The 24827-nt window shown below is 42.1% G+C and overlaps 1 protein-coding gene across 5 annotated transcripts in view; it reads left to right on the top strand.

Annotated features, from left to right (window-relative positions):
- Positions 1 to 24551, top strand: part of RGMB (repulsive guidance molecule BMP co-receptor b) — a 28609-nt gene extending 4058 nt beyond the window's left edge. For 2 of the 5 annotated variants that reach the window (XM_008014040.3, XM_008014041.3), the window contains exons 3-5: positions 1521 to 1774; positions 7521 to 8029; positions 21144 to 24551. In XM_008014040.3, the coding sequence (XP_008012231.3) occupies positions 1521 to 1774; positions 7521 to 8029; positions 21144 to 21812 (1432 nt within the window). In that variant the 3' untranslated portion in view covers positions 21813 to 24551. Of the gene's footprint in view, positions 1 to 487; positions 1775 to 7520; positions 8030 to 21143 lie in introns of all 5 variants that reach the window. The other 3 variants (XM_073010794.1, XM_073010795.1, XM_037985324.2) reach the window with 2 other exon arrangements.
- The last annotated feature ends 276 nt before the right edge of the window (positions 24552 to 24827 follow it).

The following is a 24827-nucleotide window of genomic DNA, read 5'->3' as shown; positions in this document are numbered from 1 at the left end:
AGAGATTCTGAGTAATGTAGCGTGTAGAGTTGCCAACTACGATTTGGATGTTAGTGGATTTTAAATGGCAGTCCTGTGCTGTTTGGGGAAAGGCAAAGGCAAGGGCAGTATCAAGTGTCTCTCAGCCTTGAGGTCATTCTCGAGATTAGATACCACTTCACACCTACTGATAACAAATTGGAATCTATCACCAGTCTCATAACTGCTTTTCTGTCTCCACTTGGCAGCCTCTTTCTTTGCAGACAATTGTCTTTTTCCTCACTTTCGGACCTATCCAATCATAAAAGGAGGAAGTGAGCTGCCATTGAATTAATCTGCAGAAATTTGCGGAAAATTGAAATAATCTGTAGAAATCTGTGAAAAAGTCACTGAGCAACAACAAATCGTGGCATAATTACACTGCATAAAAACCCACCACTCTCATTAATTACACTGTAACCGAACGTTGAAGTTTGCCCACTCTTAGACCTCTCCTTGCCGCTTTCAGGAAGGGAAATGTCAAAGAAACTAGAACACCTGAGCCTCGCACAGCTGCCAGCGAATTCCGCCGGGAGTTCACGGGTACCTTCCCAGCCCATCCTATCTGCTCCGGACCGCGGGTGACATTCAGATTTCCAACACTGCCCCGAGCTTGCTTTACCAGACACCCGCAAACGGTTCGGAACGCTGTTCTGCAGATGTGATTGGCTAAAAGGGGACCTGCCGCGCGGCGCTCTGTAAAAGCGCCAGCTTCCTCCAAGGAGGTGGAGCTGAAGTTGGCCGGGCCAGGGCGGGGAAGGGTAATTAAATTTAAAAAAAAAAAAAAAAAAAAAACTTGGAGGGAAGATGAATCGGATCACATTAATTTAAGCAGAGGTCAAAGGCCGGTACCTTTGTAACGCCGGCGGGAGTGAGAGTTGCGGTCGCCCATTTCTATTGGGCGCAAGGAAACAGTAAATCGTGGAAGGTGGTAGAGGGGTGAGGAAAGAGAGTGCGAGGAAGGTTGCAGCGCAGGAGAGGACTTGCAGTCTCGATGGACACGGAACTCGAATTACACTGAGCAGGCGGGGGAGAGGGCCCTCTGCGTCCTGCGATTGGCAGGCTGAGTCGGGCGGACGTGCGGTCACAACCAATGGGGAGGAAGGGAGGGACGCGGCGGGGGATGATGGCGTCGCGGATTGGCGGGCACAGGGCGGGGCGGGACGGCAGTGCGGGACTGAGATTGATTGACCGCGGGGGCTGCCGCGCAGAGATATCCGGGCCGCCGGCGGCTGCCGCTAACTACGACTGGGCGAGCCGCTTGGAGGTCCACGCCCGCCGAGCCCACGCTGGCTGGGGCCGGGGTGCTGGCGCGCTCGGGACTCGTCTCAGCAGTCGCTCACGGTCTTTGTGTCTTCTCTTCCGCCCCTCTTTCCCTGCCCGCCGCCTCCGGCCTCCACGATGCCCTTGCGCCCCGTTGCTGCCGCCGCCGACTGGCTGCACCCGCGGCGTGCTGCTTGCTGCGGCGGTGGTGGCGCCCCATCTGCTACACGGGCCTGAAGGAGGAAGAAGAGGAAGCGAGGCGCGCCCCCCGGCCCATGCCGCAGACACGGGCCCAGACCCGCCACGGCGCCCGCCCCGCCGCCCTCGCCGGAGCCCACGAGACCTGCATGGACGGGCATGGGCTTGAGAGAAGCACCTTCCAGCGCCGCCGCTGCTGCCGCTGAGGTTGAGCAGCGCCGCCGCCCCAGGCTCTGCCCGCCGCCGCTGGAGCTGCTACTGCTGCTGCTGCTCAGCCTCGAGCTGCTCCACGCAGGTAGGACGGGAGCGCGTGAGGGGAGCCAGCCCCGGGGCCGAGGGCTTTGTTCCCAAACCGCCCCGGGTCTCGAAGGCGCTCGCCCGGGCGGAAGGGTGGCGTGGCGCAACGAGAAAGGCCTCCCGAGCCCCTGACACGCACCTCTGCCGGGCTCCCGGCGACAGGAACGCAGCCACCCACCGGGCGGCCGCCGGGCGCAGAGACGAGCCCTTTCCCCACCCTCCCCGCCCTCGGCTCGGACCGCTGACAAATCTCCCCTCCGACAGCCGCTTATCAAACATTTAGCGGGCGGGGGCCGCGCGCCGGAGACAAATGTTCCGGATGCTTTATTGCTCTGCGCTGGTGTTTACTGAAAGTCAGGCTCGGATCAGGTTTCCGCCGCCGCAGCCTCCTCGGAGGGAGACCAGGAGCCTTGTGCTGTTTTTCTTGAATTGGGGGTGGCGGCGAGGCGAAGGAAGCGCACCAGATGGAAAGATTTTCACCAGATTTTGCAAACCTGGGAGTTAATCTCGAAGTAACGTCAACTTTTTTGACTAGGGATTTCTTTCGTTTTGGCAAAAGCTGCTTTTAATTCAGCTATCAGTCTCCCGGGAAAAGCTCGTGCTTTGTGGCTAGCCGGGTGTCTTCGGGCTCCGTGAGGGGTTGACAGATAACCATGCTGCCTTCTGGAGGTCAGCGCTTCCCCCGCGTCGAGGAATATGTTCCTAGGGAAGTAAGCCTGCAGATGAGCCTTTTACCATGTGATACCTATTTTTCTTTTAAAAAAAATCGTTTCATGAAAATCCAGGACGCTCTTCACACTATTTTGTTTTAGGAATTTGCCTAGACAAAGAACTTTTTTTAATGCTAAGGTTGAAAGAGGCATTATCTTTTAGTCTTGAGAACAAACAGAGCATTGGATAAGTTTCTTTTCCTTCGAGACCTTTTTGTCCTGTATATATGAGACACTTCACAACGTTCTGGTCTGGAGAATCCTGAACTTCGATGCTACGCAACTGTGCAGAGTAATTTTTACTTATTTATTAAACCCATACCCGCCATGCTAAAAATCAGGGAGGTCTTTTAAGTATTGGGGGGAAAAGTGTGGCATCTGAGACGACTTAATTTACTTTGCGTAGCTTTGCATTGTGATGTAATAGCTGCCTTTTAACACCGACAATTAGGGAAAAGACTGACTACTTAATAAAAAAAGTGTAATAGAAAGTTTTAGAATGATTACGGCTTTCAATTAGTAACTTAAGAACCTTAGGAAATAGTGTCAATCTGCATGTAGTTACGTGGAACATTTTTCTTGATATGTTAAAAGATATATTCAGGAGTGTTTTGTGCGAAAAATATGTGTCCATAATACAAAAAGGTACGTTTCATGAAATGGAAATTGTGCTAGGTGGGACTCTGTCCCCCTTGGCTGCTTGGATATTGTTTCCCATAGTTGCCATAGGATCCTGTGACAGAATTGGGATGTGGTCCCTGAAGATTTCTTTGCTGGCCTTTGAAAGGCATAGTAAGTTGACTTAAAGGTTTAGAAAAGTAGGGTGTCTTAGTTCAAGAATTTGGAATGTGAAGCTCTCAGTAGCTTCATGTGTCCTCATTTAAGTCACCATTAGATTCAACCCAACATAATGTGGTGAGTGATTTCTATGGACAACTTATTGGAGTGAAGCGATTAATCCTGTTAAAGAAAAGAACGCTGCTTTTGAGAGATTTCTTTGAAGAGTGGTGCTATTTAAATGCCCGGGTTGTTTCTCAGAGAAGGGAGCCTAGCAAGAGTGCCAGTGCTCTTTGCAGATGGACTATACTATATATTTTATGCCTGAATCCTTATCATCTGCCTCAGCACCCCATATGGCTCCACATTTCACTTAGTTCAGCTTCACAATATCTCATTTCTTTTAGTATAAACTGGTGATTGTGCTGCAGATTGACACGTGTAGTCCTGGTGTTAAGGAAACTGTCTTGAATGGTGAGGTCTTTATGTCTGACTCATTAAAAAAATGATTAAATGAAAGCTCTAGACCCACAAAGGCTTTAGCATATTCAGTAACTGGTATGAAAATACTGTCACACTGATCACAGATGATCTGACCCAAAAGTAGAGAAATCTGTAACTGCAGAGTTTTAATTCTGCCCTATGGGGAATGAAAAGAGTATGAAAGGAGTACCTTTAGTTTCATTTTTTTTTTTTTAAGGAAACCTCTGCTATTCGTGAATGGAGATCCAATATGAGAGTTACTTGCTTACTCATACACTTCATGGCCTTCTTGGCTACATCCTTGAGATTGTTTCTGTTCCGCATTGTCTTGGCTTTTTGGCAGGAGGCTTACTTTACCTCCTGTAACAGGCAAAGTGTGCATTGTCATTATAAATTCATGAAGCCTGGATATTTCTGGGTGTATGCTGCAAATTAGTCATTATATAGGAGCCCACAGCGAAGCTGAAAATGCTGACCCAAATACACTTTCTCTCTAGCCCTCTTCCCTCCCATCATCTCTGTAGCAAAAGGCTGTTGGAAGCCTTAGCCAAAGCAAAAGAACCCCAGGAGATCTGTTTGATTTGAGATTTATTTAAGCAGTCAACACCTACCTGCTATGAAAAAGGAAAAGGTGTAGGCCGGCGCGGTGGCTCACGCCTGTAATCCCAGCACTTTGGGAGGCTGAGGCGAGCGGATCACCTGTGGTCGGAAGTTCAAGACCAGTCTGACCAACGTGGAGAAATCCTGTCTTTACTAAAAATACAAAATTAGGTGGGCGTGGGGGTGCATGCCTGTAATCCCAACTACTTGGGAGGCTGAGGCAGGAGAATCACTTGAAACTGGGAGGTGGAAGTTGCAGTGAGCCGAGATCGCGCCACTGCTCTCCAGCCTGGGCAAAAGAGCAAGACTCAGTCTCAAAAAAAAAAAAAAAAAAGAAAAAAAGAAAAAAAAAAGAAAAGAAAAAGGGAAAGGTTCGGCGGGTTGCAAGGAAGGTATGAAAAGGGAGCTGGGAGGCCAGGTGCGGTGGCTCGAGCCTGTAATCCCAGCACTTTGGGAGGCCGAGACGGGCGGATCACGAGGTCAGGAGGTAGAGACCATCCTGGCTAACACGGTGAAACCCCGTCTCTACTAAAAAATACAAAAAACTAGCCGGGCGAGGTGGCGGGCGTCTGTGGTCCCAGCTACTCGGGAGGCTGAGGCAGGAGAATGTTGTAAACTCGGGAGGCGGAGCTTGCAGTGAGCCGAGATCGCGCCACTGCACTCCAGCCTGGGCGACAGAGCCAGACTCTGTCTCAAAAAAAAAAAAAAAAAAAAAGGGAGCTGGGAAACTAAATTGTACTTTTCTTTCCTTCTGAATGATTCCATCTGCATTTCCATACTGTTCTTTCTTTTGATATTTTATGACTGTTTGAAATAATTATAAAGAAACGCATGCTCGGATAGATTTTATAGACCATAAAAAGAACAAATAGGCACTGCAAGTTTAGCGGTAAGTTCTTGTGCTGTCATTTATCTGTAGTCTTAAGAGCTCCTCATCACTGAGATGTTGGCCCCGTGTTTATTTTCTTGCTTTCTGTGTATCTGATTTTAAAAGAAAAAAAAAATACAGTGGCTACTTAAGTCTTTTTTTTTAGCCATCAAGTACTGTCATTAGAGTTAGGAAATAAAAGGAGACATGACCTGTGATGGAAGAACAAGTTTTGAGGGAAAGCACCACCTCTTGGCTTAACAGTGCTAGCTGTTTTATGAATCTGCTAGAACAAGCCTTTTAATATCGCTTTGCCTTGGTTTTTCCATATGCAAAATGACTTTAACCCTTTTGGGGTTAATTAGTTAATTTCTGTTTCAGTTTGATTTGGGTTCTAGTGAAAAATAGCCAAAAATTATTTGATCTGCTTTGGAAAGAGAAATTCTGTAAATACCGGGAGCTACTTTTGTCAGCTTTGGAATGAGCAAACATAGATTCCACACAAAGATGTTTTTGTAAATTTTTTTTTGAAGTATGATTTGATGATTGCTGTAAATCCATAGTTCCAACATATTAAAATGTTTTAATCTTTGACTCAGGTTAAAGTGAATACCAAGCCTTAACTACATAGTATTTTCCCCTTTTGACTCAAATGCACTTTCTCTCTAGCCCTTTTCCCTCCCATCATCTCTGTAGCAAAAGGCTGTTGGAAGCCTTAGCCAAAGCTAAAGAACCCAAGAAGATTTGAAATTTAAAATTTAAAATTTAGAATTTTTCAAATTTAAAAATGGTGACAGAGTTGTCTTCAGAAGTTGTCTCCTCCCACCTATTTCTCCCAGCTAAAGCCAGAAACAGATTACAAGCTACTAAATTCAAATTTAAGAGCAGTTTACTAGTGAAAATGTTAAAATAGCTTTTTAAGACAATATTAGACTTAATTTTAAGTCTTTATCAGATGGAGTTCCCTAAATCTTGATATCATCCTAAAGTTTATTGCATCCACATCTTGAAATAAATAATTATATATTTAATAATAATCTACTGGCCCTGAATTATTTCCCACATCCAGAGTATAAATTAGAAGATATTTACTGTCTGGAAAAGATGACAAATTTCGTCTTAGAATAGCTTCCTCATTTCTCAGATGGAGGACCCTCACACTTAAAGAGATTAACAGACGTCTCCATAGTTTAAAGACCTATAAAGATTTTATGTAACACAAATGTGTGTTACAGTTCATTTATATAAAATTTGCAGTTGATGAGAAAGAATAGTGTCTCTTTTCATTAAGTCTGTTGTTTCCATTTTATGGAACAGAATATTAAATTATTTGGGGGCACAAAACTGACCTAGTATTGGTAGTTCTTGTGCTTTTTGTGCTTTAGGAGATTTTATAAATTTTTGTTTGAGAAACTAGTGGTAAAAAGCATCATTTGGAAATTGATTTTTTTAAAACTAATAGGGCAGTAATACTTTGGTTTTTTCATAATGTTTATATGAATTGTTTTTATTTAGTGTGCTTTTACTTGTGATCTGCTTGGGAGCTAGAATACTAGGATAGTGGAGATAGATGGTAAGGAAAAAGCAAATACATAGCTTGGTCAAGTTAATCTTGTGGTTTTTTTTTTTTTTCTTAGAGCATGTACATTTTGTAGAAATTAGAAAATTGTGTCAGTTTATTTAAGTTTCTTGGTAAATGTGCCTCAGGAGAAGTAAAATGACAGTACCTGGATTTTTGTTTGTTTTGTTTTGTTTTCTTATTCTGTAGCCATACAGGTAAATGAAGTAAAGGTGTTTTAACTAATTATACTATCATTTAGGATTTTACACCTTCCTGAGGTGGGAAGGTTTTAACCATTTTTGTGCCTAGTGCTGCTTTTCCAATGCTTTCTGAAGGATATTATGCAATTTTGGAAAACCAAAACAATGTTCATGTTTTTGGCGTAACCTTAGAGTAGAGGAATCTTTTTCAAAACCTATAAACAAATAGCAACATTGATAAAATATTTTATTTACTATTCCGTTGTAATCTCAACCTGTGATCACTGGACTAGACTCATGTTCGTTCACAGTGGCTCATGCATTAAAGTTTTAAGTTAACTAATTGCATGCAGTTTTTCTTCCAGTGGCTTAATTTGAGGAAGACACAGGAACACAATGAAACCCTATTTCTGAAGGTTTCTTAAAACAGGAGTACAGTATATAAAATAGAACAAACAGTTCCCAAATAACAATGCCATTTTCTCAAGTAGCCCAGGAAGTTAAGAAAAGTTTACAAATGTTTGGTCTTATCTTCTTTCCCATAGGTGACTGCCAACAGCCAGCCCAATGTCGAATCCAGAAATGTACCACGGACTTTGTGTCCCTGACTTCTCACCTGAACTCTGCCATTGACGGCTTTGACTCTGAGTTTTGCAAGGCCTTGCGTGCCTATGCTGGCTGCACCCAGCGAACTTCAAAAGCCTGCCGTGGCAACCTGGTATACCATTCTGCTGTGTTGGGTATCAGTGACCTCATGAGCCAGAGGAATTGTTCCAAGGATGGACCCACATCCTCTACCAACCCCGAAGTGACCCATGATCCTTGCAACTATCACAGCCACCCTGGAGCCAGGGAACACAGGAGAGGGGACCAGAACCCTCCCAATTACCTTTTTTGTGGCTTGTTTGGAGATCCTCACCTCAGAACTTTCAAGGATCACTTCCAAACATGCAAAGTGGAAGGGGCCTGGCCACTCATAGATAATAATTATCTTTCAGTTCAAGTGACAAACGTGCCTGTGGTCCCTGGATCCAGTGCTACTGCTACAAATAAGGCAAGTATACTTTCTTTTTTCCCTCTCCCTACTCAACTTTCAGATGTTTGATTCTTCAGATAACTTTTGAAATGTGCCAAAAAGGGCCTAGTTTGAAAGGAACTTCTTTTTGGAAAGCAATTAACAGTTGATAAAGGGTTAAATAAAAATTACTTAGTAAGGAATTTCTCATTGGAATGTAAACGTGGTTCTAATTTTAAATAGACAGTGATATGAAGAATAAAAAGTAAACAGTGAAATCGAGTTCTCCAGGGAAAAGACAGGCCTGTTTAATTAAAAAAAAGGATGCTTTTTTCAGTGATGTCTTTTTTTGAGTGCATATATGTATGACTCTTGAAGAAATCGAAGTTCAGATTTATCAGATGATTGACGTGGGTGTTCTGAATAAAGAAAGCTGTGAGGCCTGAGGCAGTGACCTATCAGAAAACATATTTTATTGGAGATTTGGAAGCTATAGTAAAACATAATGGCAATAAGCCAACTTCTCAGTGGTAAACCCAAGGTGGTGTTTTAGTTACTAACTTCTTGATGACCAAGAAGGTTAATAAGTGGATATTGCAGAGCAGCAATGTGTTAACCTCTGTGTAATCTCAGGGCCTCAGGTTAACAGTTTCAGTCAGAAGCTAAGAGAAACACTGACAAAATTTAGCTTACCATGACTAGCTGCCAGTTTCTGTACTCTGTGTTCATTTGTTTTAAAGAAACTACTACTGTACAGAGATCTTTGAAACTGACTTCAAGGCACCAGTGTTTAGTGCAACCAGGTAGAGAGGACCTATGAACTGGGTTTCTAATTGACAGTCAGTGTTAATCTAACCATTAGTAAGTAAAGTCAAAAGAGTTTTCCGCTAAAATAGTGTCCCAACTAACCACCTCCTTCCCTGTCTTTTCCAACCACAAAAGCACACGCATAGATCATCTCATCTTGCTTTATTTCCTGCATTTATTGTATCTATTCAAAAACATTGATTTAGATTTTTTTAATGTAATTGACAAGACGCAGGCTTTTGAAATACTTAAGACTGTTCTCTTGATTCCAGGACACCCTCCCCTGCGTCTAAACATGTGTGGCATACTTTTTAAATGAATTAGAGTTATTTTACTTGGCATTTTGTGGAGGGAATTTTACAACACCTCGGGAGATATCTGGAGACACCCTGGGGTGTCACAAATTTAAGACTAGAAGTCATTTCCCTAAACAAAGACGACTGTTACACTGGTCTAGACATCTTAGGGGAGCTCCAAAATGTTTATACTTCAACTCTCAGTAAAAGCTCAAGCTTCTATTTTGCCTTACCAAATTCCATATCTCAAAATAAAGTTTTCTCCCTCTGGTTTTGTATGTATGCAAATCATTTTTTCTATAAATATCTCAGAATATGTATTTGCTATGTTTTATATAGAGTTATAGAATTACAAAATTATAAGAGAAACCGTGGCCCCAAATCCATCATTACTGCAGAGTCATATGGCACATGAAAGCTAGGAATTGTCTTTGGGTAACTGAAAGAAGGCAGTCCATTGAGAATGGAAAAAGTCATCAATTGTGCAAATAATTGAGGACTTGGCAGAGTAACCTTCAAACAAAACTATAGAGATTAATCAGAGCTTGTACATGGGGAAATACTGGTTCTCGTCACAAGAACCAGTATTCAAATTTTATTCTCCATGTCTTCCATCCACTCATGTCACTTCTGTTTGTTATTCAGTCTTTCAGAATTCTGTTGTTACTGATTATGGTGAAAATATGTGGGGGATAACTTATGAAAATTGCTATTATATAAATGGAACAGTTTACACTGAAGTATTTAAGATCATTTTATTTCAGTTGAATTAGTTGTAATTTTCAGCAAATAAATAAAAAGGACAATCTTGTTTTCTCCCTCAGTTTGGAATAAGGATCAAAGGTTTTACCCATTCAAAAAAAGTTGGAGAAAGTGGTCCTCTGACATAAATTCAAGTAGATGATGAGAATGCTTGGTCTTTAATTGCACTATTGGAAAGTATTTTCCCACATCTGGTGACCATGCTGTTTAGCAGCAAGCTATTCTGTAGCTTCATTTCACGACCTCTAGGAGTTGTTGGGTTTGGTTCCCCACCCCCCTTCTCTTTGTAACTCTCTCCAAAGCACCATAAGCATCTGGAAGGTTGCTCTTGAAGACCTGTCTCAATACTAGTATGACGTGTGCTGGTGAAACCAAAGAAAGTCCTAGAATCTTGCAATATGATTTCCTTTTACCCACATAGGACCAAAATAAAACCTTAAGCACAAAAAAGTGGTGGTAATAAAAATAAAAACAATAGGAGGCACAAAGTGCTTATTTAAATAAATTCTAAACAAGATCTGAAATTTTGTCTTAATGTGTACCGCAATACTTTCTTTTAAAAATCTTTTGAAAAATTTTTTCATGGGAATCTCAGCTTTACTGAGAATTTAAGCAAGTGCATAGACCAGTTGTTGGGTAACTTAGTACTGTGCCTTATAGATACCAGATCATCCTTGCGTGGTCAAGCGTTTTTAATAAGCCACACGCGCAGTGCCACTAGATTGAAAGACTGATGATGTCGTTGACTAGCTAGCCAGCTATGATACTGAAATTTTTGTAAACATCCATTCATTTCGCTCCCTTTAGCACTGCACTGAAGCACTAGACCCTAGGATATTTTGCTCAGTGAGGCTACTGAGACAGCTCCTCAGTCCTGGATACCTGGCCTCTTAAGGAAGCCATCTTCAAGCCCAACTTTGTGAGCTCTGCCTGCTCCTAAGTACCCCCCTTTTCCTTATCACAAAAAAGACAAAGTGGGGGGAAAATCTAAACACCATAAATTAAAATGAAGTCATCCGGGGTCATATATTAGCTAAACCTTTTCTTTTTTTCTACATGGCAAGCAATGAGTTCAAGGCAAACAGGCTTGCGGTGCTTAATGATGTTGCCTCATCTCCCCTGGTGTACTGTTTTCTTCCCCACCATGGCCCTCTCCTCCCCTGCCTTGGGAAAGGTAGGCTTGTTTTCCCGTCGGTCGTGGTGTGCACAGGTATGCCTTCTCAAGGCCTCTGTGTTTTTAGTTTTGCCCTCTGCCTGCCTCCCTGTCTTTGGAGGAGCCTATGCCAGTTGGCTACCTTGCCAGGTAGATGTGTTTCTGAAGGGGAAGCCAGGGCTGGTTTTTCATCTCTCCACCCCGGGGGCTGCAGGGGTGTCTGGCACACACACATACCTCGGCTGACATCCACATCAGCTCTGGGCCATCTTCCCCACCTTTGGCTGTGAGAGGCAGCTGCAGGCATGCAGGCACTCAGAAAGAGGTGAGAGGGACAGGCTCTGAACTGGCAGAATTAGCTACACTGAGAAGAAAGGCAGGTTTTGTTTTGTAGGAGGAAGTAGTCCACCCTTCACAGGCTCCAGAGAGGGCACATGTCAGCAGTTGTCCTGTACCTCATACACTCAAGAGAAACCAGATCATCTGTTTGTGAGGATGCTTGACTTTTTCCATGTTATTTTTGCCAGCCTCTCAGTCTCAACTCTTGTTTCATTCATTCTATGGATCTTTGTATCTCTGTTTAAGTGGGTTCAATAAGAATCTGTATATGCCATGATCACAGAAGGTGATTGGGGAATACATTTTTTTATGAAAGATTCTGCTTTTGCAAATGTATTCCCAATAGCATATATTAAAATTGGCAGTGTCCAGGGAATTCAAAATTACTCCTTTTTCAAAAACAATTCAGAAATCATTTATTATTAAGTTGCATACCTAAACAAATAATGGAAATGTTTTTAGTAATTATTTTTGTGCAAGTAGTTTGAATTCCTTCCCTTTATTTTTCCTTTTGTTTTAATGTGATTGTATCCTTTTTCACCACTCTTGCTTTCTTACTCTATCCTACCTCAGTAACACAAAATGAAAAGCAGGAGTGAGACTGGGGATGACAACAGGTCCTATTGCAGAGCTTCTACTACACATTTTACTGTGCCTCACTCTCGAGTAGAAAAGGTGGTTTACCTTAAGGCATTTGAATTTGGGAAAGGACTGTGCTCATTGTACTTGACCAAGCCAGATGACCATTGGCCAGATGGGCAGATGCTCTGAGGTGCTGGTCTTGTATGTTTTTGGAGCTGCCAAGGGCCACCAGCTCCTGGCAATCCTATGGGCAGCACTCACCACCTGTCCAAAGCATAGTAGCATACCCTGCCCATCATGTATTATGGATATAGTCTAAATTCCATACTTACCCTGAATTTCAAATTCTGCAGCTACTTTCTTGGGAGTTCTTGAAAATTTCCACTGGTTGAAGATACTAGAGATGTAGAAAGACTTAGTTTGGTTTGCTGTTGGTTAATGTCTTCTTCAAACTATAACCTGCAGTTTTCCATTGTAAGAAACACCATTGCCTTGTAGGCTGCTAGAGCATGAGGTAGGTCTACTGCTTTCTGGTGCCCCTCAGCATGTAGTTATTGTTTGGCGACAGCATGTGGGCATGTAAACCAGTGTTCTGGGTCATTCTTTGTTGGTTACAAAATCAGAACCAGACATGCCTGCATTGCAACAGCTTTCAGCTGTCATTTTAAGTATATCTCTGCATAAGGTTTGGAAATCTGTCCTCTGTTGACCCCAGACCTAGTACATTTATTGTAGCTAAGTTTTTGCAGCCCGTTATGTTTTTAGCATCTTTATGGAAACCATGTGAGCTACATAGTGTTTATCATTATTTTTCTAGACTAAGGGATCTGGTTCTTCCATTGATAGGCCTGTGTTTGAATGCAAGACACTGTTCTTGCACGCAGTGTTATAAAGAGGGGGACACATAGTATTTTTGGGGGAAAAATAGACCATTTTCCCTCCACAAGGAAACTACAACTCTCTTGGTGATACGTTGTAACTAATCCTTATAGTCTGAGATTGCTCTTTATTTTGGTTGTGATTATATTGCTGCATTGGTCATTCTTGCCATCTTTTGGAGATTTGCTCCTTATTGTGACCGCCTTGCTTTATGAAGATGCTAAGAAGTTCTGACTGGTTGAGGCATATTGGGAACAGATGGGAAAGGATGTTGCAGTTACAGCTCCCTGCTTAATGTAATTCTTTCCCTGATAATCATTCTCTGATAAATATATGGTTAATTTGGTGCTGCATTTGAAAGAGAAGGTACTAAAGGGTCCACTGTGGGCGATGTAGAGGTGAATGTAGCCTTTGCCTCAATCTAAGCACATAACTAAAATTTGCAGCAGTCGGTGGGAAAGCGTGGGGTTTGTGTGTAAACCCAGCATTTTCAGGGTTTCTTTGTGGAACACTGGTGAACCACATTGACAAGCTGGTTCCAATTGATGTTATTCATTTAGCAAGTTGGCAGGGGTGTCAAGAAGGGCCAGAAGAGTGGGCTGCTACAAAGGCCCGTCCCACGCTAACACCTCTCCTTGCCAAATCATTGTCTTTACTCCTGGGATTTGGCACAGTCTCTTTCCACCTCCCACGGTAAGAATGCCCACCTGCTCTGTATTTCCTCATCTGCATGCAAGCTAGCACAGCCTAGAACCCCGGCTCCCACTTTTGAAAGGCTGCTGATCTTTGATGTTATACCAAAAGCTTTCTAGAATTTGACCATCACAGTCGCCAGTTCTTAATTAAATTCATTTTCCAGAGCCTCATCTCATCTTTAAAATTCTCATAAAAGCATATATTTGCTATTTTTACTCTCCGTGAATTTTTTTTTTATTGTAGAAACAATACTGAAACATGAAAAGGCAGGTTTTCAGAAGAGCAGAAATCAGCTGTAGTTCCACGTGGCAGTCTTCTTATTTGTCCTTTTCTGTTTACCACGCAGCTCTTGTGCATACTGGATTGTAAGGTCTTAGGCCCAGGTAGTACTCAGCTTTGCTTTATATCATTTCAGGAAGTTGCCTGGAGGTGAAAAGGTTTCCAAGTGGATATGGGGAAAGGAAGCAGAGAAAAATGGGGAAATTACTAGTTGTATAATGAACCTATAAGTCTGAAAAATCATTTTGTAAGATAAATGAGCTGCCTGTTTATTGTTTATGCTATACTTTTCAAACAAGCTATGCCTTTATTTCGTTCATACACATTAAAAATTCTGGGTAATGAGTCTTTTACCATCTTTCTAATCTCCCTGACTGTGCCACTCCCTCTGTCCCAGATGTGGTTTGGAAGGAAAAAGAACCTTTCAGAACCCCCCCTTTTGTAAGTGAAATTAACCCAGCGCCTACCCCTGTGTGAGCCAGTCAAGATTCCATGAGGGTGCTATGGGGCTCTACTGCTTTAAAACAAATCCACACTCTTCCATAGTTTCAACCAGAGGCATGAGGCCAAGTCTGATACACAGCTGAGAGTTAGAACTTGTTTTTCTGTCACATTTCCAAATGTCTCTTTGCCTGGTTAAATTTTCTTTGAGTCAACATTTTGAGCGGAGAGGGTGAGAAGGAAACATTGGGCGATTGGTCCTTTTTTTGTTGGCTTCAATTAATGCTAACCAGTTTCTGCTCGTGTGGAATGTGGCATGTGAAAAGTTACCTACAGTGTTGAACAATGAAAACTGCTACCTTACCCATTTTGTTTTTGTTTTGACTGCAGTAGAACTTGCTCTTCCACTGTTTTGAATTTTGTGTTCTTGTGGGTGGGGTAACTTAAGGACTTTTCATACTGACAAGGAAGCTGGCCAACTTGTCAGTAAGTGATAACTTAAAGGAATAGCTAACATACATCTAAGTTACAGACTTGAACTGGACAGCCTTGCAGTGAAATCACAGTGCTAGTGGGTCTAGAAAGAAGTTTAGGTGAAACTGGTTCTATGGAAAGAGGAGTTTTTTATGTCCCAGTTAACTGGTTATTTTAAGAGTTGGAGCCAGAAGAACATGGGTTCTTTCCTTTTGGGACATAGCATGTATACTGTGGATAGGATGATATGACACCTTCTAAAACTCACTTCTCATCTGCTCTGCGTGTGCTCCTGAAATGAGGGTCAGTTTCCATTTAAGACGTGTGTGTGCATGCAGAGATGTACGTGCATGTGCTTTTACGTGGTATTGAGGTCTTCCACTCTCCCTACCCAAGGAAAATGCAGACATAAAGATATTGTTTTGTAGGATTTCAGTTAACTGACTTCTTGAAATGCATGGTGACCACTTCTAACCACCTCATTCTTGAGTTCTCATGGGCCTTTTTTTTTTTTAAGCCCTCGTGACTTAAAATTGAACCTACGAGTGACAGAAAGTGAGTGTATTGTGAAGACCTTCAAGCCCTTTTGCTTTTTTTGCTCACCTCCCAAAGCTGAAAAATGATCAAAGAGGCTGTGGTTTTCTAATCCCATCGGTTTGGAGAACAGCTGTGCTTGAACCTAGGCCCAGAGTAGGGCCTCGGGTCTGTAGTTCTGCAGCTTCTCTCCACCAGGAGGGGGAATGCCTGAAGGCAAGACCTGCTAGGACAGATTCGGCTGAGAGTTACTGCCACCAACCCTGGCTCTCTCCGTTCAAAATATTTTTAGCCTCTAGTCTTAAGCAAGGTGGCATACTAGGCCTGTAATATTCTCCACAAAGGCCTGACTTCATATCTGGGTGCATAGTGAGTTCCTACACTTGCTGGCCTCCTCACCATGCAGTCCGAACACAACAGACAAGCTAAGGGAGAGGTTCCATTTGGAGTTTTTGGAATGACCAAGATTTCCAGGACAAAGGCCTTTCCCTCATGCTCACCCTAGCATTGCTCAGGTCTCTACAAGGAAGTTGGCCAATTTGCCTATCTCTGCACCTATTTATGCTTCCAGCCTTCATTGTCTTAATTGTACCGAAGTTACTCTTGGGAAGCCAGCATTTTTGTGCCTGTTCCTTTTATGTGTTTTTCGGGGCCAGCTTCCCTTTCATTCTCTTTTTAGCCACTGAGCTTGATGCTGCTTCTCTAGACCACCCTGGCTGCCTTCAGTTCTGGGTGTCCTTCCCCTCTGGTTTGGTTTCTTCGTTCTCTATCTGCTGCCAAGTACCCCCTTCTGAAGCCAAGGCGGCCCCTGTTTCTGCATGTATTTATTACCTAGGGCAACACTGAAGAATAAGTTTGGTCCATTCCATTTCTCTGGATCCTGTAAGTGCTCCAAGCTCTGTGGAAAGAGACGTGAGGATAGAGAAACTGATACCTCTTTTGAAAGTAGCCCATTTCTTAGTCTCATTCAAGCCCTAAAAGGAGTCCACAGTATGAGTTTTAATCTGCTACTCACCTCGTAAACACAGGTACTGTCTTACTGTTAGTATCTTGTCCTAGTCCAATAAAATTGTTTAACAAAATGTATTTTTGTGGATCTTAAGTTCAGCTTCCGGTAGATACTTGTTTTATAAGATATTTGATACATTGGCTGAGTGGTGATAGTAAAATTACATCCCAGTTCATTGAGTTCATAGCTTCCTAACAGTTTTTTTCATAATTTTTAAAGGAAATTATCAATGACACAAAATATTTTCTAGTCCAGTATTTTTTAATTAAACATGGCATATATAAAAACTCTCCTGAATTTTGCAAGAAATTGTTCAGAGTTATTCTAAATCAATACACCTCTTTTCCTCCCTCGAGGGAGAGACAGAGTTCTCCCCAGTTTTTATGTAACCAGGGGACAATTGCCACCCTTCCTGGACAGAGTTCCTCTGCTCTGGCCAAGATCCACACTTCAAAATTACCCTGGCGGGTAGGGAGGAATGGGACCAGGGAAGACATTCGAAGTTGCTTTCAAAGGCCTCTACTTCCTTTAGGTGCTTCAGAGCATCCTAGTCTCTGACTTCTTAACATTTAGAAAAATCGACCCTTGGAAGTAAAATTTGGGTTTCTTAGGAATGGAGAGAGAGCATGTGTATTTTTTTTTTCCTTTGAAGTATGTGCTCTTGTTGGAATGGTTTCTTTTTTGTTCACTGGGGAAGACTGATTGTAGAGGCTGCATGCTGTTACCATGTGTTAAGAGTAAAAGGGGCTGTGAGCACCATGTTCTTAGTCTCCCTTAGAGTCTTCTATTTTTCAACCTATCATTGCACCCAGAGGATATGGCAAAGTAGACACATCAGCTAATTATATGAAATACAATTCATTGACTTTTTTGACACAGCAGAATTTTAACCAGGTGCATATCAAAATTATGTTTCCATGTGTTTCAAGCTAGTTTCTGTGACTACTTCAGTTTAGTTTATTGACCAAGCTAGAGCCCAGAGATGAGAGCTCCTAAAGTCTGGTTCTCATATTTGAGGATTCCAGAAAAGTCCTACACTCACAGTGCCAAATGGCCTGATTAAACACAGATAAATGTTTCTTCCAAAATACGTTATGCACAAATAGTCAAGGTGCACAGCCATTTGAGAAGTCTGCTATTTTAAAACCTGTTTGTGGCATTTTGCAAGGCTGCTGTGCCTTGGATAGATAGATATCTATCTTTTGGCGAGGCAGTACCTGTGTATTTCCCTCCTTGTTGGCTACCTCATTTTCATTTTATATATATATATATATATATTTTTTTTTTTTTTTCTCCTGGTGGAAAGGAGAGGCAGGTGCCTCTTAGAATTATTTCACAGCAAACCTTCGTAAGTTCTTGTTGCCTGTTTCACGTAGAAAGGTTGATTTGTAGCTGCTGTCTTTCTCTTCCTAATAAACCTTGTGGGCGGTAAAGATCTAGGAGAGTGAAACATTAAAAATGAATGAAGAGAACTGGAGTAGTTGGTCTAAGGTGGGGGTTGAGAGGGGCTGGGTGGAGGAGGTTTAACAAAAGGCATTGATGTTTTAAATGCACAGAAATGCCATCTATCAATAATAAATGGTGTGGCATAGAACAGATGTGCCAAATTGAGTTATGACGGCATATAGATTAGTTCATAGAGGGGAAAAGTAAGTAGCATAGCTAGCGTTTTTAAATTATCTTTGTGTGAGCTTTTGAAATACAATTTTGAATATTCAATTTTTATTTTCTAGTGGCTGCTAGCTGGAAATATTAAAAGTTTGGTGTTTTTTAAAATTCCAATTAAATTTTTTGTGCATGTTTCTAAAGTAAGAGTTAAGAATGAATAAATTTTGCTTTTCTGAAGAGGAAGACAGTCTGAAAAGGAATTTTTTGTCCTTCATTGGCTGAGTGCTTGCCTTTTAAAAGCTCATGTTGTAATTGTTATAAGGAATGAAATTGCATTATAAAACTTAAGTCATGTGAAACTATTACCCAGTGTTTTCTAAATTTACATTGATTGTATCTCTAGGTACCTGTTCAGTGCATATTTAAACTATAAGGGACTACTCAGGAAACCCACTCATGCTTTACAATCAATTCATCACCCTCAGCATTTTGATTCAAGGAATAATTCTACACATATGCGCTGTGTACAAATTACCTTGCTCGGTAGGGAAACGAGAAATATCCACTTGTCTCCAAGCAAATCACTACTAGTAAATTGGAAAGACAAATCTGTTAGGTTAACTAGAATATTTTGTAGGTGTAGATACTAGAGCAGAAGACAAGTTTTGAGCTGCTAGATAGGTAGGAGTTATGGTTAATGTCACTGGCATAGCAGAGGACAATAATGTGGGAGGTGTTTGAAATGAATCTTGAGTTCCTGAGTTGGAATTGTTGTGCTTAATGAAAAAAACAGTCATGGTGAGACGAATGGAACCATTCCATTCATCTCAATATGGACCCTTGCTTGCTTTTTGGAAACTTGTTTGGAATCAGTTACCTTTGCTTTGTTGGCCCAACACAAGGAAATCCTCTTTGTTTTTTTCCTAAGGTGAACAAAAAAGTAGTTCTTGCACATAATATCAAGTTGGTTTAAATTTTAGGTTAGACTAGAGAGACCAATTAGCCGTTGTTGAAGAGGGTAATCGTTGAGTGGATGTTACAGGTGAAAATGATCAGAGTGATTATATAAAAAGTCTATTGCTAACTCTTATTTTAGCCATCTGTATTGTTAACGTTCAGTTTTTTCAGGTGTAAGATTTTCTTGAATCAATCTTTTCATCTCCAAGGGATCCCAGCATACCTTAAAAAAAAAAAACACTTGCCAACTGATTTTAGAGCCACCAAATAAAGCTATTTTATGGCCCCGTTAGATATCTAGCTGCAAACCCCACTCACTCTGAAAAGACCTATGGTTGGATGCACAACAAATTTCCTGAAATCATCTCTGATGCACCTCCTTTGGGTTGTTAAGAAGGTGTTGAAATGTGAGAAGGCTGGTAGTGAAATCAAGTTGTGGCTCAGGGTAATTAGGAAGGGAGAAAACCCAGCATTTTCATAGTACATTGTCTGGCTTTTAGTTGCAGCTGCAAACAACGGATATGAATTTAACCAGTTGCTACAGTGCAGCTGGTTCAGATCTGGCTTTATAACTGGCTGAAGTAAAATGAAATGGCTGGAAAATTCCAGTCAAGTAACACGAGTGGGAACATGTGGAATTAAATAGTGTGAGCAAATGCTGGCCGAGTTAGAGAAAAACTTCAGACATAAACTTGAGGGTGGTGGTGAGGACTTCAGGGGGGCCATTTTCTGGTCTTTTTCACAAGGGTCTATTGTTTTGATTAGTTTCCTTGCAGGAGGTAGGTTTCCTCCATCCAGGGTAATTCATAGGGTGTTTGGCCTGTCTACCTTCCTCCTGACTGAAATCACCTGATAGTTTTTGTTTTTTCAAGAAGGAAGAGAGAACCCTGTTGCCTCAGTTACTAGGAATGATACAAATCTCAAAATGTGGTCTTTTTTCTTTGAAATAGGTTCTCCTTGTTGTGTGACACAGCAGCCCCTGTCTCTTCATAGTTACCTTCCCTCCACCACCTGTACCAGAGATGTTGGATATGTTGGAGGTGAAGGTGTGCAAGGTTTTTAAATAACTGTTCTAATTAAAGGATTCTGCAGGAAAGAACATGGGTTTACAAAAGAGAGGCTTTTGTATTATTAGTAATTTTTTTTATTTGATGAATTTATGTGCTTAGTTTGGAGAATCGAGAGTTGGCTGGGAAAAGATTTCTGAGGAGTTAAGGGACTCTGGTGCTGTTTGGGAAAACATTTGCTGTAACTAGGTTTAGGGTATTCAGTCTCTGCCAGTGCTTAGGAGCTATATTTGCCAGGTGATTTCCCTGTCACAGGGATTAGCCTGTGATGTGAAACATTTGATGAAGGGACTAATGGAAATCTTTCCTGGGGTACATGAGTAGTGGCTGTTACTGGGGTGCCCCCTCCTCAACTCTTTCTCTTTGTATTTCTAATGAGTAAGTTTGTAGTGGTGAGTCATGGGATATGGTTTTTTAGTTCTATGAAGAATCTTTGTAGGAAGCAAATTTCTGTTAGGTATATTGTTAATTAAGCCCCTTAAAGTTTCTGCATCATAACTTAGAAACGAACCTTGTTCTTTTCTCAGAACTATGCCATGACTCATCCACTGTGGAAGGAGACAAGATATAAATTATCAATAAAAATTGCCCATAATCTGGCCTGGCACAGATTATGGCACAGTGGCTCATGCCTGTAATCCCAGCACTTTGGGAGATGATGGTGGGAGGATCGCTTGAGGCCAGGAGTTCAAGACCAACCTGGGCTACATAGCGAGGAACCCCCGACCTCTGCCACCTCCCCCTCCCATCCAGCCCCCCACCAACCCCATCACTTCGAAGTTTTTTAAATCAGCCAGGCATGGTGGCATATGCCCTTAGTCCTGTGGACTCAGGAGGCTGAGGTGGGAATGCCCTTTGAGCCCAGGAGTTGAATGTTGCAGTGAGCTATGAATATGCCACCACACTGTAGCCTGGGCAAGAGAGTGGACCCCATCACTTAAAACAAAAACAAAAAGAAAGAAAGAAAGAAAGCCTATATTCTGATAGCAACACTGCTCGCTCACGCTCTTTCTCTTAGGAAAGTAAAAAAGTTTTGTCTTGATGTACCTTGCCTGGATTTATGTTAAATTTTAATTCTAAATATATGGGACTTTAAAAAATGTTTTCTGAAAGTGATACCCATTTTTGAGGTACAAGCAGTTGGGTCCATTTTGGAGATACTGCCTTAAGCCATTCAACTTCAAAACGGATGGGAGCTCTTGCTACAGAGAGTTACCCCATTCTGCCTCCCTCCCATTCTGTTAAACCTTGTACATGCTCCTTCCCACAGATCACTATTATCTTCAAAGCCCACCATGAGTGTACAGATCAGAAAGTCTACCAAGCTGTGACAGATGACCTGCCAGCCGCCTTTGTGGATGGCACCACCAGTGGTGGGGACGGCGATGCCAAGAGCCTGCGTATCGTGGAGAGGGAGAGTGGCCACTATGTGGAGATGCATGCCCTCTATATAGGGACCACAGTGTTTGTACGGCAAGTGGGTCGCTACCTGACCCTTGCCATCCGTATGCCTGAAGACCTGGCCATGTCTTACGAGGAGAGCCAGGACCTGCAGCTGTGCATGAATGGCTGCCCCGTGAGTGAACGCATCGATGATGGGCAGGGCCAGGTGTCTGCCATCCTGGGACACAGCCTGCCTCGCACCTCCTTAGTGCAGGCCTGGCCTGGCTACACACTGGAGACTGCCAACACTCAATGCCATGAGAAGATGCCAGTGAAGGACATCTATTTCCAGTCCTGTGTCTTCGACCTGCTCACCACTGGTGATGCCAACTTTACCGCCGCAGCCCACAGTGCCTTGGAGGACGTGGAGGCCCTGCACCCGAGGAAGGAACGCTGGCACATTTTCCCCAGCAGTGGCAATGGGACTCCCCGTGGAGGCAGTGAATTGTCTGTCAGTCTAGGACTCACATGCTTGATCCTTATCGTGTTTTTGTAGGGGTTGTCTTTTGTTTTGGTTTTTTATTTTTTGTCTATAACAAAATTTTAAAATATGTATTGTCATAATATATTGAGTAAAAGAGTATATATGTATATACCATGTATATGACAGGACGTTTGTCCTGGGACACCCACCAGATTGTACATATTGTGTTTGGCTGTTTTCACATATGTTGGATGTAGTGTTCTTTGATTGTATCAATTTTGTTTTGCAGTTTTGTGAAATGTTTTATAATGTCCCTGCCCAGGGACCTGTTAGAAAGCACTTTATTTTTTATATATTAAATATTTATGTGTGTGCTTGGTTAATATGTGTAGTACATATACACAGACACCCATACGCAGCGTTTCCTTTGAAGTGACCAGTTGTTTGTAGCTATTCTTGGCTGTACCCTCCTGCCCTTTCCCATTGCTACTGATTTGCCATGGTGTGCAGCTTTTACTCGCCACCTTCCGGTGGAGCTGCCTTGTTCCTTTGAACTATGCCCTCACCCTTCTGCCCTCACTTGATTTGAAAGGATCGTTAACTCTTCCTTACAGGTGCTTTGACTCTTAAACACTGATCTTCAGAAGCGCTCTTCCTCTCTAACAGCTGTTACTTTTTCAGGAGGGAGGGTATTACTGGTATTCTGATTACTCTCAATTCTAATTGTTATATATTTGAGCCCATACAGTGTATTAGGTTGAACCATAGAAACTGTTGTTCTTGTAGGTCAAAAGGGTGTAGTGATGGCAGTTTTCGTAGATAAGTATGAGGCATCTTGCTAGACCTCAGAAACTCCCAGACTTTTTCTCATCCCATGCCCCTTTTTAAATTGTCAGTTTTTCCTCTGACTCTTCTGTGTTAAAACATGAAACTATACATTTAGTAATTATCATGCCTTGCTCTTTTTTTAATCTGTATGACTGGTGCAAGCCCCTGATCTTAACCTTTTCTTGGCTGTCAGACCCAGAAACAGCTCTCCCTGTCTCCACCTCCAGTAAGCCCTCCTCAACCTCACCTTACGAATCCAAAGAACTGGGTTCTTTCTCTAATGTAGAGGCCCAGATCCCATCACAAAGTTTTTCATTCTTCCTTGTCCACCATGATCTTCATCACAGTCTTTGATGTGTCTGCATGCAAAGTGGAACAGAGTGGGGCAGCAATGACAGAAAAGCTTCCTTGGCCTGACTCAGTGTGTGGCCACTTCGGCACTGCTTAATCCAGATATTCTTGTTAACTAAGCATTGTGCTGCTTCCCAGGTGGTCTCTGAAGTCAGGTACTCTCCCTCTTCACACCTGTAATTGAATATGATTTAGTCAGTTGCTCACTGTAACTTGGAGAAATTTCTATAAAGTATGATCTCTCCTTGCCTTTTCCATTCCATTGTTGGCACCCCCTTGGAAAAGGAAAAGAACAGCAAAAGGCAGGAACAGTAATCTGAGAAAGTTAACTCCAGGATAGGTAGATTTCTATTGTTATATCTAGATGTAAATCTTTGGTTCCAACAAGAAGTGATACAGTTTGTGCTTTAATAATTTATTGATAAGTTTACATAAATAAAAGGTACGAACTTTAAATACAGTAGTAGTTTATGCCAAGATTATGCTTAGTTTTAGGTCTCCAGGTAGTTACTTTTGCCATGTCCTATTGATCAGTGACACTGCCAGAGGCCCAGACTGGCAGGAGAAAGAGGATGTCATTTTGTAAAGTTTTATTTCTTAGTGAACTGATGTGCCATCCAGTCAGAGTGGAGTTGTGAATTCATGTAGAGGTGGCAAACCTCTACCTTGTGTTTGTAGGAATAATCTTGGGCAGTTTGGGAAAATAAGGAAGGCATCTGCTTCTTACTTATAGAGATTCAACTGTAGAGAGTTGAAACCTAAACCCACCTTCCTTTTACAGAAGCTGGACTAGGGACTGACTGACCATCAGCTCTGAACTGTGGCTTTTTTTATTCACCTGTGGAGCCATGTACCAAATTCAGAAGCTATTGTTGATAATTTGTTTTATAATTGAGTAGTACAAGTGAGGAAAAATACAGAGGATACTTTAACCACTATTTTTGTGCAAATAATACGAAAGTGAAGTAAAAGCAATAGAAGAAATTTCTATAGGATCTGGGTTTAGAGTGTATATGATTAATAAATATACCTTTGCTCTTTACAGGGAAAATTACAAAACCACCCTTACTGATAGTTGGGAAATGAAGATTGGGTTATTTTGCCATATGTAGCTGGAAGTGACGCTTCAAAGCGCCCTGCATCACTAGTAATAGTGTATTTTGCTATTCTCCCCTTATAATCGGTGTCCCTGTAAAACAGTCCCCACAGATTACTTTCAGAAATAGATGTACTTCTCTACATAAGGGCCAGGTTTATTTTCTCCTGAGATTTCTAGAAAAAAAATGCTGCTTGCACATGTTGGTTCTTGAAACCTTAGCTAGAAGAGTTTCAGGTCATGCCAACATGTGGATAGGCTGTAGCTGTTCAGAGGTCTCCCAGGGGAGCTTAAACCGGGGGAAACACTGGTTTTCACAGATGCTCCACATGGCTGTCTTTAAAAGACTCAAAACTTGTCCTCTTTGTTATGCTTGGAACCCCCCCCCACACACACAGTGTGTCGAGTCTTTGCAAAGAAACCTTTAGATGTGGTTCATAGATATATGAATACGTATCTGTGTAAAACAGTGAGTGTGCAGTGTGTAAATACTTTTAAATTATTACGCTAGAAAAATAAAGTTACATACCATGCTGTGGAATGTCTGTTCTGTGATTATAGGGACACCTGCTGGAAGAACTGAGAACTGCAGAAGAAAGGGAGTCGGGGGAGGGCGGATCCCTAAAGGTTGCTGATAAGTCATACCACCTGCCCACAAATTCACTGATTTTCAAAACCATAGCACTACTGTCATTTTTTTTCTTTTTAAATTTTAAGCAGTTACAAATCAGTATCTGTAAGACTTGTCCACTAGTATTGTCCCAAAGTTCTGTCTTTAGTAACAGTTTTGGTCCCTGGAAGACATGCAGCCT

The sequence above is a fragment of the Chlorocebus sabaeus genome, chromosome 23 (assembly GCF_047675955.1).
Source record: "Chlorocebus sabaeus isolate Y175 chromosome 23, mChlSab1.0.hap1, whole genome shotgun sequence".
Taxonomy (NCBI): domain Eukaryota; kingdom Metazoa; phylum Chordata; class Mammalia; order Primates; family Cercopithecidae; genus Chlorocebus; species Chlorocebus sabaeus.
Note: the sequence above shows the minus strand (reverse complement) of the source record. Positions and strands in the feature narration are given on the sequence as shown.